Source organism: Ptychodera flava (genome assembly GCF_041260155.1).
Source record: "Ptychodera flava strain L36383 chromosome 3 unlocalized genomic scaffold, AS_Pfla_20210202 Scaffold_25__1_contigs__length_14229661_pilon, whole genome shotgun sequence".
Taxonomy (NCBI): domain Eukaryota; kingdom Metazoa; phylum Hemichordata; class Enteropneusta; family Ptychoderidae; genus Ptychodera; species Ptychodera flava.
Window position 1 is genome coordinate 13,115,935 of NW_027248279.1, and position 17,055 is coordinate 13,132,989.

Genomic DNA, 17,055 nt, shown 5'->3' on the forward strand with positions numbered 1-17,055 from the left:
GAAATTAACCACCGCAAGCTCGACTTCCTTAGTCCGACTCCAGTTCCATACCTGACGATGTCGTAGACTTGTCAAATCGCAGGTAAATAACCTATATATATATATTATATATATATATATATATATATATATATTATATATATATATATATATATATATATATATATATATATATATATATATATATATATATATATATATATATATGGGGATTTCACCAACTTAAAGATGTGACAAAAACAATCGTATTTCGATACTGTATAGTCTAGTAGCTGTAAATATCCGATAGCAATGTCACGGCGTCGTCCGATAAACAGCATAAATGTACATGTACACGCCGTTAAACTATCACGCTGCGAACTAATATAGACTGTGATCCTGTATTCAAGGTCTACGGAATTCACGTGCCTATCGTGAACTGTTGTTGGAGTCAACATTGTCCAGTCAACATTGTCCAGTCGAACGTTGTGGACGTTAGAACTGTTGCTGACAAGGGTTGCATGTTTTAATAATGAAAAACGATATCTTATTTCGAAAGCGTCATGATACAAAACATAAAAAAAAATTATTAAAAAGACGTAAGCGGAACAGGTCATTATATGCCGTGCCGTATGTACATGGCTATTATCACAGGTATAGTCCGTACACACTCAGCCTTTCACTCATTCACAGCACTGCGACGCAGCCTTGTACTTTCCTGAGGGTTCTATCGGCGCGGTTTTAGGAGTGAACCAGGAGTAGTGACTTTGAGCGTAAGTATTAATAGATCATAGCGTCGAAGTTCACAACCTCAATATCGCTCGCACTTCGATTGTAAGGGCCTCACTTTTGCCCCGCACTTGTCGATTTCCTGTACCCTTACATTCCACAGCATTGCAATCAATCGATCAATCAATCAATCAATTATTCATCAATCTACAAAGTTTATATAGCACCAAAATCCAAAAATAGTGTTTTGGTTGCTCTGGAGAACATGTGCGTTTCAGGTTTCTGTTGAAAGTGTCCAAGTTAGGGGATTCTCTTATGTCTGCTGGTAATGTGGTCCATAGCTTTAGTGCAGCGTATGAAAATGCACGGCCATTTTATGTGATGGCTTTGTAGGTTAGATATGTTAAAGGTTTTTGTGGGTGAACGGAATGTACAAATGGGAATATAGGGCTGGGAGAAGATCACTGATGTTTGTCTGTGAAAAAATTAACTAATTAAATCTCCATTAGCTGTATCTATTGATGTATCTGTCATTATTCTTGTTCGTTAGAAACTTTCCTTGTTCAATAGTTAAAGTCATTGTTGAATATAGAAGTCTGTTCCGGACTAGAATTCATCTTTTACGATATCATTGCAAATTGTACACGGCGTGTGCTGTGTGTACTTTGTGGTAATGCTTTGTTTTCGACATATCTTAGGGAGTGGACGACAAAATATTCTCTGGAACAAAACGATGAAAACATCAACAGTTATATAGCGATTGATGTCAAATTCAATGTCACAACACTTATACTCTGATTCCAGTATAATTCCATTTCGTGAACCATGACGTCTCCCTAAGCGTACGACTGAAAATACAATTGTTCACTTGCTTATCCCTGTTTACTCCACAATTCGTGTTTAAGTCACATGATTATCAGGTAATTCGACGGCATTATTTTTTTCTCTTAAAGAGCGCCTTCTTAACGATTTTTCTCGAGATGTATCGTTCACATATTTATGTCGATAACAGAATGATGATTCGAAGTCGAGATTGTTGACACAGCTGGAAGTGAAGAATTTCTTGAACTGAAGAAATTAATAAATCGAAATATTTCATATCTGTTTTCGCGCTCAATGATTTGAGAACCACCGGGCGACGCCACCGACGCATGCGCTCTGATTAAAAACCTTAAAGGTAAGATCGTATTTTGTTTTAACTTTCAATTATCAATCATAAAATTGTAGTATTACAGAAGATATCAGTAACAGATGTTAAATATTAATATTCAGAACGTTAATTATCAAATAAAGCCACAAATAGTCGGTTGAAAGTTTCACGTCAAAAAAATAAACAGGTAAAAGACAGATATCTATTCTCAAGACAATTTCAATTGTCCATTATTTCGAAACTTTCTAGTCTTTGACCATTTCTCATAAAAGAGGACACTTCCTTCATTCTTAATATTGTCATTATACCACAGAACTTCTCTAAGAAGAGCCTGTTTTGATGTTGGTAGATTCACTCTTCTAAGTCTAAGTCACTTCCAGTATTTAACATATCCCCATACACCATTGGGGTTCGTTTGTTGTTGACTTTGAAATTGAGATGGAAGTAGTGATAATCACTGTTCAGTTTATTGGCATAATTCGCTATGAAATATTTGATAAGCTGGCCCATTTAGGGGTCCCTTTATCTGGATTTTCTCAGATAATTTCATAAGGCCAGAGAAAAAAAAATCTTGTTCATCGGATTTTTTGGACCAAGTCCCAGGAGCGGCGAGCGAAAAATTTTTTTTTATTTTTTTTTAGGCCGAAGGTAAACGCGGTTCTCTGGCATTTTTGCACACATGCAGACAAGGCAAGATAATTGTTTCCCTTTTTACCAGAAATATCTCAGACAAGAAACACTGATACTGCTGAATTCAATACTATATTTCCCAACAATAACATAGGCCATTACATTCACAGTTAGTGTTTGCACAACATATTCTGAGCATTTCAACATTCTCTCAGAATAAAACTGAAATGTACAGCAAATCACTGAAATTCAACAATTCAGTATTGTCCTTTAATATTGTCCTGGTGGGACCTAGCATCTGAGTTTTTTTCATTTTACTTTGGCCCCATGTTTTGGCCTCTTTCCACTGTCTACCGGTATACCTATAGTATATATACACATTTCACACGATGGTCTAACAACACTACTGTGATCGGAGTGAAGTTATATAGTCATCATTCAGATCGTACTTTAACATCGACGCAACCATGTGTTTTGTCATTGCCGTAAATTTTTATACTTTTGATGCAATTTTCATTCAATCGGATGCACCGTCCATCTATATCTGCTGTCACGATCTTGTTGAACAAATCGCCGAACGTAATATCAGGACAAACACTGCATAGTGTCTCTGGAACTAACTGTTGGCCATCACGTCGAATGTTGGCGATCAAATTAATACTCATGATGTGACATGTACTAACCTTTACGAAACGAGCAACTTTCTGGCCAAATCGACCCACTTTGCGTCGTGATTCGCCAAATTCAGACGTCACAACAATGTGTTGGCGGTCAACTAAGTCCGAACACGCGTGCCCGCGAAAACCCGACAGTGTAGGGCGCCACCAGCGGCAGTACTAAAAATATTTGTAATGCGGAAGTAAGAATTTGCCGCGATCAAAAAAAAAAAAAAATTCCAAATATGCCAAAGTAGAAGCGGCGATTCCGATGAACAATTTATTTTTTCTTCCTGGCCTAATGCTTAGCCATTTTAATTGGAGTGCATTAATTTTTCTTCAATGTCGACAACTTTTTGCCACAGTCCATCATATCTTTGAATGAAAATGCCCCGTTTTATAACTTCTCGTTTACCTCTCCAAATAAAATTCCATAATTTACTATTTGCTTCATTAATAATTTCCTTAGGTACGTGATCAAATGATGCCAGGTACCATAATTTTGATGCAGCCAGCATATTAGCTACTATTGCCCTGCCTTTAAATAACAGATTTCTAGTATTCCAGATCTTAAGGCAGTTCGTAAATTTTTCCATCACTGTTTTCCAGTTTTCTCTAGATGTGTTACTGTTTCCAAACCCAACTCCCAAGATCTGTAAAACCTTGTTTGAAAAATCGATCCCTTCCACTGAATCAGTACGATTTTTAAAACTTCCAGCCCATAAACCTTTGGATTTCTTCTTGTTCAGTTTTGCACCTGTTGCTTTTTCATATTTGTTAAACATTTTCGACGACTGAGTAATGCTTTTCAAATTCTCAAATAAGAGTCGTATCATCTGCATAACTCTTAATTTTTTCCTCTTGTTTGTCTGGTAGTATGAATCCTGATATGCTGTCATCTTTACGAATATTTTCGGCTAGCACTTCTGCTGCCATAATATACAGTAACGGTGACATTATCTACAATTATCCTCACTTTGAAACTAGCTCCCTCAACGACGATAATGTGATAAAGCTTATGGACACCATCTTTGGGAAGATGAGTTGCAGCAACTACTACGACGACGGCAGCGCTGAAGATATCACAAGAAAGAAAAACATACCACTTCTGAGAAAACTCTTCAATTGTCGGCGAACATCAAACGAGTTGAAGAACTCTCTCCCTCCAGGAGCATAAAGTCTCGAAAGTTAAGAACAATATCGTATCGACGTGTCAATAAGAGTACAGATAACTCTGCTTATTTAGGCTGCATTCACAAAAACGAATGGGGGGGGGCTGGGGGAATTCGGGGGTAAGGGGAGGATTTGAAAATTTTACGGGTAGTAGAGGGGGGCTTGAAAATGTTGCTCTTCCTGAAGAGGGGCTTGAAAATTTTTGGTTCCCTTTTATGTTTTACATTTTCGTATTCTAAGTTTTGTAGGTAATTCATAAATGAATACAATTTTTATGTCATCCAATTGTTTTAATGATAATAATAGTTTAACAAATCTTGAACCATTTTGTCACATTTCATGACTTTTATCTTGAAAAAATCTAAACATGTGTGATTTGTCGTAAAAAAAAAACAAACTTGAGCCCAGTAACAGGGCAGAAGCTGCAACTGCTGATAATTTTGCAATATTTCTATGCAATATATTAACTACAGTTTCTTGCTGTCTCCCTACAACATGCTAAAACACACACTATTCAGTTTATCGTCAAAGCTTGTATATATAAATATGCATTAGGCGATAATTTAATTAGAGTCCAGACTGACAGTCAGTTGTCAGTGATACAAATGCATGGTACACATACATATGCTGTGATAGCAAGCTGAATACTGGACAACTCAACATGCTGTACATCGTAGAACAAGAACGCAGTTGTATAAACTGAACAAAAAATAATTGCTACAATTATCAAAGATAATACAGCTACAGCCTACGGGCAGTGTCACTATGAGATACTATACCCTGCTACTGCAGTGTCACTCTCACTGTATACTTAATCAGTGACAGAGATAGCTCTGACTCTGATGTACATGGTAGTTGAAGAAGAGTTTGGGTCAAATGGCGCTCATGAAACATACTTGTACACAAGATCAGGCCATAGTGCAACACATGGAAGACCAGGAGACTTGAAAAATTATCGGGGATTTTTTAATTCTGGCATATGAGAATCTTGAATTCCCAACACTACATGTTATACACACGCCTTTATAATTGTATATACATGTCTTGTCTTGTACAACCACGTCAATATCGTGACAGCAAACATTAAAGAATGAGAACAAAATTGCCGTAATTTGGTTTATTATAAACTAATTCAGAGATGCCTCAAGATTCTCTGTGAGCAGGTCGACGCACTCCACCTAAATTCCTTGCCTTAAAAATACTATCATTGCATCTACCTGTTATAAAAGCTGGATGACTTTGTGTTCAGAGAATATATTAGTCGTAACACACAATCGAAAACCCCAGAACCTACCGTACATTCCCTATTTATTGACGATGCTATAGTCTTTCCTTTTTTCCCCGTTTTCTACATTACATATACATGTAATGTATTTCAACTTCTCTTTGCTTATTCATAGGAAACAGACACTACAATATAATTCTGGTTGGTAACAAAGCAACAGTCCACGCAGGGAGGTCACACCTGAAGATATGCAAAGGATCAGGGAAGGATAATAGACTGGTATCCATATCTTGAAACGAGCGCCCTCATTGAAAAAAATATCACAAAGTTGCTTTTAAGATATTTTAAAGACAGCCTCTGTGACGATGACGTCAACGATACAAAGAAGAAGTCATTAATTAAAAGACTTTCGCTTAAGGCAAAATACAACAAAACCAACCAAAGATACGTACCATTCTCAAAGAGAAGATAATTTTTATTGCAATGTAGTACTTACTCGTTACGATTTTGAATATGAATTAGTTGGCGTGATCAGTGAATGCGTAAACTTTTGACATAAATACGCAACCATAATTTTTAAATGCAATGTGCAAAACAAAAAGGCGAAATAAAAATGTAAAAAGAACTATCTGATATCTAGTGCATCGCATATTAATGATATCCTATGAGTAAATTTCTTGTGTGATTGTCTCACGTAATGTCTTGAGTGTCTGCTTTTGTTTGTTTGTCTTTTTTTCTGATGCCCGTATGATAAATCATGTGACAGATACTTGCATATAATTCGTTATCGGTTCCATGATTCAGTGCGCGCGAGGATATATACAAAGCGTAAGTTACTCATGGAACTTTTGAGTCCTGGGGTACAAGCAGGGTATGCTTTTCACAGAACACTATGGGTGGTTTGAAGTAAACCTTTTAAAGGTTCTAGTGATTTGTTGCAAATCCCAATATGGCTACGGTAAGAATTAAAAGGGAATGTTAACCAATTAAATCCCTGTTTGGGACAACAATACAAATGTATGGTGATTTCTGACATTAAACTGGTATGATTTCACAATGAGTGCTACTATCAAACTTTAACATAAGGCGTCACTTTGAAATGGCATGACTACGCCATGACAACAACACACAGTTATATTAATCAGCAATGCTATGGTTACCTCCACTTAGTCATCGTTCGCACTCTATAATTTCTTTTCGTCATCTTGAATTCCCCACAGACACAGTGTATGTGAGACCTGGAAACTCTGCATTATTTGACTGCTCTGTTTCATATATTTGATACAAGTCCTGGCACTCACACCATACAGTGGCGAAGAAAGAAAGACGTTGATAACAGTTGGACAAACATTGCTCAGTGTTTCAGTTCTGATGGAAGCTGTACACTTATTGGAGGCTTTGAAACAGTATATTCTACTGAAAGTAGTGGACAAGCCAATTATTTCTTCAAACTAACTGTAGACTCTGCAACATTGGATGAAGATGCACACTATGACTGCTGGTCTTTTCTCTATGGTGGTCCAACAGCTCATCATTCAAAACTAATCGTGCTATGTGAGTTTAATTTATGTAAGAAGTACCATTTTGAAGGAGCGCGAGCAACTACGTGAATAAAAACACATGATACGTCTCAACATCTGAGTCGATATATTGGTAGTGGCCGAAATGAAATCACTGAATTTAAATTTTCATATAGCGTATTGCTTGACTTCGTTAGTTCTATCCACACATCGCTCCTTTAAAAACTAAAGAAACTGGAATAATTTTAGTCATATTTAATTTTAGCAAACAACAGACCTATAACGAAAATGCCATTCAGACCACCTGCCTTTAAGTTGTACTTACACATATTGTGATTTTTGAACAAATAACTTTCAAACAAAATTAGCTTCACTGATAGTAAAATGCCTACTCTGATGGATTTTTGGAAACTCAGTACAAAATCTGAAAACATTTGTAGATTTTCATTTCTTTTGATATGATCTATCGTTCTGAAACATTGATATATTAAAGTGTTCGTAAAGATCTATGTCGTGTAGATATCAACTGAAGGGCATAGATTTCGGAAGTTCATTATTTTCGATGTTCAAATAGCCTTTGTTCTCATATAGCTTAGGTAATTCGAATGTTTTAGGCTATAAAACAACTTTCTTTGCGTTTTATCATTTCTTCTGAGCTGATCGTAGCGCTAGATTACATGGAAGAAATATCTAAACTCAGTTTTGAACTCAGTATTTCTATAGCGAAGAAACATTTCTTTATATCACCATGCACTGATTTCAACCAAATGACCAGTGTCACCATCAATGAATCTGAGGATCCAAAAACCGTGGTAGCTGGTACTCCCGTTGTTACTACATGTACAACAACATCCGGGAACCCTACAGCTGATCTACTGTGGACAATGGAGACCATGACATCACACGTTTTAGTGAAAACTCCACTGCACCAAATAAGCAAGATCCTAGACTCTCAGATACAACAAGTAGTCTCAATGCTTCTGATGACCAGCAGTATCTCAATCGTCATGAACCCGTGTCAATCATTTAAACGTGAAAGCTTTACACCAAGAAGTTCGCAGATTTTGATAAGCAACGTAAGTTGACGTCTGTTTTTTGAAGAGATCTCATATTTTGAAACATTCTGCGTGCCGTGAATAACTCATAAGCATCTTTACTCATATCCAAAACATATCATAAACAAGTTTTAAAATGATCTCATGGCATCAAATGACAGATTCTAAATTCCCAAACCTTTTGTTGTGTTCGATTTTCTAAAGTTTTGCTCTGTGTATCAACAAGTGTTTACTTCTCACCTTTCTTGAATGTTTCGAAATTGTGAAAGGTTTACGTCGTATTTTTAGCGTTCTAAATTATTGCATATTGATCGCCAATTTTTAACATAGAATTTCATATAAGGATGTTAAAGACTTTATTACACATGCAGGTTCAAATAACACCAGGAAATTATATTGAAATCTTATCGATAGGATTTCGAGCAATCACAAACAAAGGAAGCATAAGCATAAATTTATGTACTGATGCACGTCCTGTATAAGTATACACAAAAGCATGTCTTGCTGTTCCTTCATATATAAGTGCCAAGTCGAAATTTCAGATGCTCCTGTAATCAACCTCATTGGTGATGAAATAACCTTTTTAGAAATTGATGTGTGCAATGGTGCAATCTGAAAGGTGTTTCATTTTATTTTGCACAAAAAAATTGAGTAAGCCAACTTCTTCCTCTCAACATTTTGAGCAACACCCTTGAAGTTTACAATATTTTGAGTGACCCCCTCACATTGCTCCGACCCCCAGGCAGTAAGTAATGACTTCAATAAAGGGAAGTCTCGCGATACAAGAAGTTACATCAAGCTACACATCTGTTCACTTATGTTCGATGCACAACGGCACTCGTGTTTGCACTGCTATATTATTTTAAACAAAAGCTGAAGCAACATCTTTTCTTACAGCACAATCGAATATTCTTTACCAGAAAATTACCAAAGTACGGTACACGTCGATTTGAAAGTAATTATACTGTTTCGGATAAATTTTCACTTATCAGTATAATCTACCTCTGTTGAAGGGCAGCTCCTGCCGTAACGTAATATGAAAGTATATTTAAAGTAGCTTATTGGACTGATACAGGACCGTTTACAAAATGGCGGCGATAGGAATGGGCCGGAGAGGGGGGTTACTCTAATTCATCATGGGTCTGATGGTTGGCAAAGGGGCGGAGTTTCCGATGAAATTCCTCCACCCCGGACCGTAAATAATGACGGCTCCCTAAGTTTTCCAAATTGGACTGAAATAGACATTATTTGACATGTTTAATGTAGAACCGTCGACGCGGTGACCGTTCCAGTTAACATTTATTTATGGGCAAGGGCGAGAAGAAAGCCACAAATTAATGGGCGAGGCTTGTCGTTAATTTGGCTTTCATCGAGCAACCGCCTTGTAGGAGTGACCCACCTCAGATACGTCGGACCCCCGGGACGTAAATAATATCGGTTCACTGATAACATCTTTGCTAAGATTTAAGACGAGCATTTTAACATCACATCGACCAATAATAAGAGAAATGAATGAGAAAAGCAGTCATGGAATTTTAGGGAGATTGCCTTGTATAAGGAGACATGATTTCCAAAACTCGGTGAGACGTGTACTTTTATTCATGGTGTGTTGTTTATATCCCTTTTTGAAAGAGCTTGATCGAAAAAAGGCGATCGTGATTTCACAAACTCAACAACTGTGTGATCTGCCATATACCAGAGGTAGAAGCTATACTGTGCTGTGTGTGGGTATACAGAATTTCATATGAAAATAGGACATCTAGTGACATATTTTAGCGAACAAAATAGAATTGAACCTTTTCCTACAGGCATGATATGGGAATTTTACACATTAAGTGTTCAATAATGAATACCCTTTTCTGTTGACAATTTCGTATCCGATAAAGTATGGCATTTGTAGTAACTTGACAGTTGTAGTTTTTACCTGGCCTGACTAAGATTGCAGAATGAAGTGGAAAAGCAATCATAGAAAGAGAGTCTGCAATTGTGTAGATCAAAGGGAATATCAGCAATGTATAGCTCCGTGAATCCGGCAGTATTGATAGTGTGTTCTTATCAGCACGATGACATCATAACATGATAGACGCTCGCACCGCACCCTTTGCGCGGAGTTACAAAGGAAAGGTCGTGAACCCGGAAAACGGACGGTGTTCGCTCAAGCTATATGTAGGGAAGCCGTGAGTACTCAACACGAAACGTCTGCCATGACACCATCGTTGGTCATTCTACTGGGCGGTGAGTGTTACTCATAATGAATATTTTGTAAGGAGTACAGTTTGGCATTACTATTTGTATTGCGTTTTGGATTTCAGACCAGACTAGACACTATGGCATGGCATTTCCAAAAATAGCAGTAACAAGTACTTCTTCATTTTAAAATGTTGATATAAAAGCATGACGGGTGTGACACCAATGTTTTCCGATGTCGTCCCTTATTTAATTTAGCGCTTGTTACGCGTGTGTATCGCAAATGTTGAAATCAATTACCATTTCAGTTTTGTACTGTCCTGCTGTTTTGTCATAAAACGTGTGCATGTGGCGAAATCGCCTTAAAGATCTCCGTAGCAAGCGTTTCAAGAGCTGGCATATCGGAACCCATCTAAAGTTTGATATAATCATTTTGTTTAAAGGCCAACTATGGCTTCTACACTTCTGATGTTAGGGGATACAATTAACGAACCAGATTCATTGCGCTGAATGGCATTGAAATCAGAATAAACGATAGTTAGACTTAAGAAATTAGAGCACGGGGTGACTGTCACTTTGATTAAGAGAATAGAGATGACGATGTGACAATGTTCAACCTAGCGTCGCAAAATGCGAGACTCTGAACGGAACTAGCCCAATCTCATTTCAATACTTAGTGCGAGTGAAAGTTGCCAAGCATATATTTATATTGTAAAGATGCTTTCCGATTCTTATAAAGTTTTCAGATACCGTTTCTCTGTTCTTTGTATTTATCGGTTTATGAAAATTTTCTTATTTTCAGGAGTTATGAGTTGTATTATTTATACCTTGAAATAAGAAGTAGCTGACATTGAAAATTTTAAATAATTCAAATCTGGCTGCAACATTGTTTTCTTCATAACAGCTTTTCCTTCACATGCATACGGACGCACCAACCTTGTTTGCGTTGGAAATTGAATATCGCTGAAATTATAAAATGCTCCAGACTCTAGTGTTTATGTCTGGTATTAGTGTTTCTGCCACCGCTTGAAAAAAAAACATTTGCTATCTGTGGATTTCCAAGACATTGGTCTGGGCGACCAAGCCAGCACGATGTAGCCTCCACTGTAACAGAGCCCACGACATGAAGTCAGTAATCAGTTCATAGCTGTTAAAAGCAGACAGATAATCATGGCGTCGCGACGAAACTTTGTAGAGGTTCAACTGTTTTCTGTTGTGTAAAAGTTATTTATTGGCAATAGAATGTCTAATATTAACAACTGATGACCAGTATCTAGGCCTATGGGTCATACAAATGGTTAGAACAGCCACTTTGAACAACCAGGTACACGTTTCGGGAAAAGTGTCAGAAACATTTGGCTGATCTAACCTTTGTAGAAAAGAACATCGAAAACAGTAGAATTAATGGATGTGTTATAATCCTAAGCTGACGAGTTTATGTTTGGGGAGAAGTTGGATTGTTTAATTTATACGAGGAATGAGAAAAAACATATGGTCGACATCTAATCTTTGTGTCTTCAATAAAGATACAATATATTATGCGGAAGATACAACGTTGAGCTTAATGCTCCGAGAGAGAGAGAGAGAGAGAGAGAGAGAGAGAGAGAGATAATAACGTTTGCACAGTGGCTTTATAGTATGGTGGTATGAAGGTAACGACTATTCTTATTTTGTTGATTCAGTCACTTTTCTTAGATGTACCCATTACTCTTACGCCGTGACGATTGTGGTCGGACCATCAGATACAGTGTATGTGAATCCAGGAGAGTCTGCATCATTCAACTGCTCTGTTACACAGTGGCGTACTGGTAGCCTGCCTTCAATATACTTCGGAAGAAGCAGAGATGATGGTTCCACCTGGACTAACATTTTACTGTGTTACAATGAGGGGACATGTAATTATGCAGCATCTGAATTTGAGACAGTGTACACCTATGAAACCAATGCACCAGATTACAACTTCTTCAAGCTCACTGTGACGTCAGCAACATTGGATGAAGATGCACACTATGACTGTTATTCATTTGAAGAGTCATCACCAGCATCGCCTCCATCCCCCATGGTAGACTTTACGTACTAAGTGAGTGTTAAAAAAATGAAAGAGTGGATAATAATTCTTCGTTATAATTATACTAATCATACTGAGTCGCAAGGAAGGTTTTATAAACAAGTTGATCTTCAAAGAAGACTACTTGAAACCATGCCATAGATAAATCTTGAGGGGGTCGTTTTTTGCTGTTCTTAAACCGTTTTCTTATTAACCAGAGGCATCTCCACCATATCTAAGATATCGGACACCTTTTTTAATTTCATGTCAGTGTTTGACTATTTCCATTAATTTGCACCCTGTACTTTTCAACCTCGTATCTGTTTTAGGTGACTACAAAAATAACAAATTACGAGCATCGTCAAATCTAATATTACTTAATACTGATATTGATGTGACTGCCCCGTAAATACATGATCTATTGTCCAAACAGACATATGCCTGACTTAGATAAATCGCTGACGAAAACAACTATCACAAAGAACATCATTATTGGGCACATACAATTCTCGAATGCAACTCCTTGAAAGCATATAAATTCAGTTTTACAAATACTAATATCAATGAGAGAAGAGAGCCACAAAATCCACGATTATGCAATGATATTATCATCATACTCATGTATCTACAAATCCATCTAACCTTCATTTTAAATCCATGGTATTCCGGTTGTAGCTTTTGCTGATTTGGCTCAAAATTGTTTGATATGTTGCTGATTATGAAAGACTATTGTGCTGGAATAACTGTACACACTGCATCTCATGATCACCATTTGATATCTCATCGACTCCTTGTTACCGTCAGTCGTTACTTCTGTTAAGGTTACAAAATCTTATAACAGTCTAAAACCTTTTCATTTTCCGTGCGTAGAGTACTTATTAAGCAGCTATTCACACATCAACAGATCAGGTCACAGATGTCAGCATAAGTGGTTACAATAATGGAGACACCAGGACAGTGGATGCTGGTACCGAAGTGATCACTACATGCACAGCAACATCCGGGAATCCCCCTGCCGATCTACTCTGGACAATAGGAGACAAAGACATCACACATGAGATTGACAACACAACAACTGAAACTGGAAAAGACACCAGACTCTACAACACAGAAAGTCGTCTTAAGTATAAATCCAATGCTTCTGACGACCAACAGTATCTTAAGTGTCAATCATTTCAACACGACAGCCTGACACCAAGAAGTGCACAGATTTTAATGGATGTTAAACGTAAGTTCCCTTTAGCTAATTCCGTAATGGTCTCAGTATATTACATTGCGCATAACTATTCATTAAATATGCACCATATGTTTTGTGTTTGAAAACATTTGCTTGAGATTTGGCTATTATGTTGCGAAATCTACCAGGAGAGCATAAACAGAGGTCATTTCTCTACATAAGCGCTATCTCAAATGATCGAAAGATGATGTACAGAAATGATGCCATGGCGTGTGTAGTGTCAAATTAAACACTACCGATGACTTTTTGATTTTTACAATATTTTCTCTGCCCTATGATGTGAGAAATGCTATTAACATTGAACATTTTAAGGTGAAACTGAAAGGGTTCATAAAACTAAATTTTCCTTTGTGAACAACTTAGTTTTACATTTACCTTCTCCCATCTTCGACATAGTTGCATGGTTTGACCCCTGATAAAAATTACTCATTAAGTAGCTCCGCTGCACATGAAAAGTGTAAATAAATAAATAAATGAATGAATAAATAAGTAAATCAATGAAAAAATATATAAATGAATAAAAATCAATCAATCAATCAATCAATCAATCAATCAATACTTGTGGATAGACAAGAAGGCAACAGTTGCAGTGGAATGTCTGGCAACTGCTAATCCTTGTGACGTCACATATTCCTGGGAGAGTGATGATGGACAGACTGGAGGTAATTCCAGGACATGGACATTGACAGATCAAGATGGTGATGATAAAGTCACTGTGACAAAGAACGCGTTTAACGCAAGTGTAACAGACATAGTAGTACAATACAGATATCATGTGTACTTCTTTTTCAAATTGTTTACTTGTATTAAATTGCTGTATTTCAGATGCCCCTGTAATCCAGGCCATAGTTGTGGATAGCTGGGAAGGTAACACAGTTGTAGTGGAATGTCTGGCCACTGCCAATCCTGATGACGTCACGTATTCCTGGGAGAGTGATGATGGACAGACTGGAGGTAATTCCAGGACATGGACATTGACAGATGAAGATGGTGATGATGAAGTCACTGTGACGTGTAATGCAAGTAATGTGAAGGGAGAAACCTCACTGACAGAAGTCGTGAAAAAAACATGTGAGTATCATGCACCTTTCTATGGGAGTGTGTAAGTGTCAAATATTATCTGAATGCCGATTGTTTTACTTGATGCATCTTTGCATACTTTTGATGTCGATATTTGACGAATTTAGAATTAATATTTTGTCTGTCTATCTGTTTGCCTGTCTGTCATTTAGTCTGTATTTATCTTACTATACTAAATTCTTTGTTCTCAGATACACCAACTACACCGACCAAAATTTCGACGACTGCAGAGCCTGCCACAGGTAAAGCCTTTTGTTGATTTTTGTGATGATATGTTGGACCTTTGCTTTTTTAAGCTGAAAAAAGAGAGATGAACTTACCATTTGCACTGTGAACAGATGCAAAATTTCACATTTCAAGAACGTGATCTGACTGTTTCGTTTCTTGTCACACATGAATGTAATATTTCAGTGGCGAACCTTACATCCATGGTCCCTGGCCAGACTTAGTCCAGGACATTAAACACCCATTGCCTGGTCATGAGGGCTATAGCGCCCCTCTATTACCCCGAGGGGCCGTGCGTTACCAGAAACACATCGCTTTATACCCCTCGGCCTACAGCCTCGGGGAATAGCGATGTGTTTCTGGTAACGCACGGCCCCTCGGGGTAATAGACGAACGCTATAGCCCGAATAAAGACCAGGCTATAGGTGTTTTATAACACACCACATGCTCATGTTGTATTGTTATATAGTTTTTAATGTGTTTTGATATTTTGCACGGCAACAATCCATTGTGACAAGTTTACCGGGCGGTGTTTCCAGAGCGGTTTCAGTTGTACGTACGTGGTACAACTATCTTTCAAAACATATTCTAAGTATACCTAGCGACATCCTTAGTTGCACTTTAATCTTTTCCGTCGATGAGCTGTTCAAGTTCCTACGCTGTTGGAATGTTGGAAAATGTTGGAAAATCTGTTTTAGAGAATGTGTCATCACCTATCCCGGACGCACATCACATTTTAGTCACCCGCCATTGTTGCAAAGCTGCAGACGACACTACGGTCACATGACCGGGCACTTTTGGTCAGAACTATTTCCCTAGGGAAATAGCTTTTCAAAAAATACCCTCTGACGTCACTTTTGTCGATCCGATGGGGACTAGACGTATCTATTTTCTCGTATTCTGACGTATTCCGACGTATTCTGGCAAATCGCGACATGGAATGAGCATGTGGTGTGTTATAATATCAAATAAGCGACGTATACTTTTCGCTAAAATAGTTAACCGATATCTAACGTAGTGGCCTAAGTTTCTACTTTACTGTCAGTGTCACACTAGTCTGTTTTTGGTATTTTAATATGGCGAAAGGCAATAAATTGAAATAATATGGTAACGTCATGTGCTGCGATTTTACATTAATTGAAATCTACTACCACAATATCAATAAAACTACATTCTCTCTCTCTCTCTCTCTCTCTCTCTCTCTCTCTCTCTCTCTCTCTCTCTCAAGATATTCCTTACCAGCCATGTGAGTGCAGCATCACTGTATCAGTTGTTCTTGGATGTCTGTTAGTCACTGTGCTGACGATGTTTATTACACTGGTCGTGCTACTGTGGGTCAGAGGTCATCGCTTTTCATCGTTACTACAGCAGGTAACTTTTATTACAATTTACAACTATACCAAGCCAATGATGTATTCAAATTCTGTTTTCAGAACTACTTAAATTTTTCTAATAATCAGAAGTCAGAGACAAAAACCAATGGTAAGGCTGCGTTCACAAAAACCGGTTAGGGGGGGGGCTGGAGGAATTCAGGGGAGATTCGAAAATTTTGGGGGTAGTGGAGGGGGGGACTTGAAAATTTTGCTCTACCTGTAGGGGGGGACTTGAAAATTTTTGGGTCCCTTTTGAGTTTTACATTTTCCAATTCCAAGTTTTTGTAGGTAATTCAATGAAAAATGAATACCATTTTTTATGTCATCAAAATGTTGTAATGTTAGTAATAATTTAACAAAATCTAGAACCATTTTGTCACATTTCATGACTTTTATCTCGAAAAAATCTAAACGTGTGATTTGTCGTAAAAAATAAACTTGAGCCTCGTAACAGGGCAGAAGCTGCAACTGTTAATGATTTATGCAATATTTTTATGCAATATAACAACTACAGTTTTTTGCTATCTCCCTACAGCATGCTCAAACACACAATATTTAGTTTGTCGACAAAGCCTGTATATATAAATATAAAAATGTATTTGGTGGTAATTTAATTGAAGTCCAGACTGAGTGTCAGTTGTCAGTGATACAAATGCATGGTACACATACATAGGCTGTGATAGCAAGCTGAATACTAGACAATTCAACATGCTGTAGGGAGTAGAACAAGAATGCAGTTGTAAAACTAAACAAAAATATTGCCAAAATTATCAAAGTTAACACAGCTAC

The 17,055-nt window shown here is 37.4% G+C and overlaps 1 protein-coding gene across 1 annotated transcript in view; it reads left to right on the plus strand.

Moving 5' to 3' along the window:
- The window catches only part of LOC139125442 (fibroblast growth factor receptor-like), a 108,223-nt gene that overhangs the window by 85,207 nt on the left and 5,961 nt on the right, over positions 1-17,055 (plus strand). The window contains exons 3-6 of the mRNA XM_070691524.1: positions 13,256-13,579; positions 14,414-14,659; positions 14,860-14,910; positions 16,185-16,264. Of these exons, the coding sequence (XP_070547625.1) occupies positions 13,256-13,579; positions 14,414-14,659; positions 14,860-14,910; positions 16,185-16,264 (701 nt within the window). The remainder of the gene's footprint in view (positions 1-13,255; positions 13,580-14,413; positions 14,660-14,859; positions 14,911-16,184; positions 16,265-17,055) is intronic.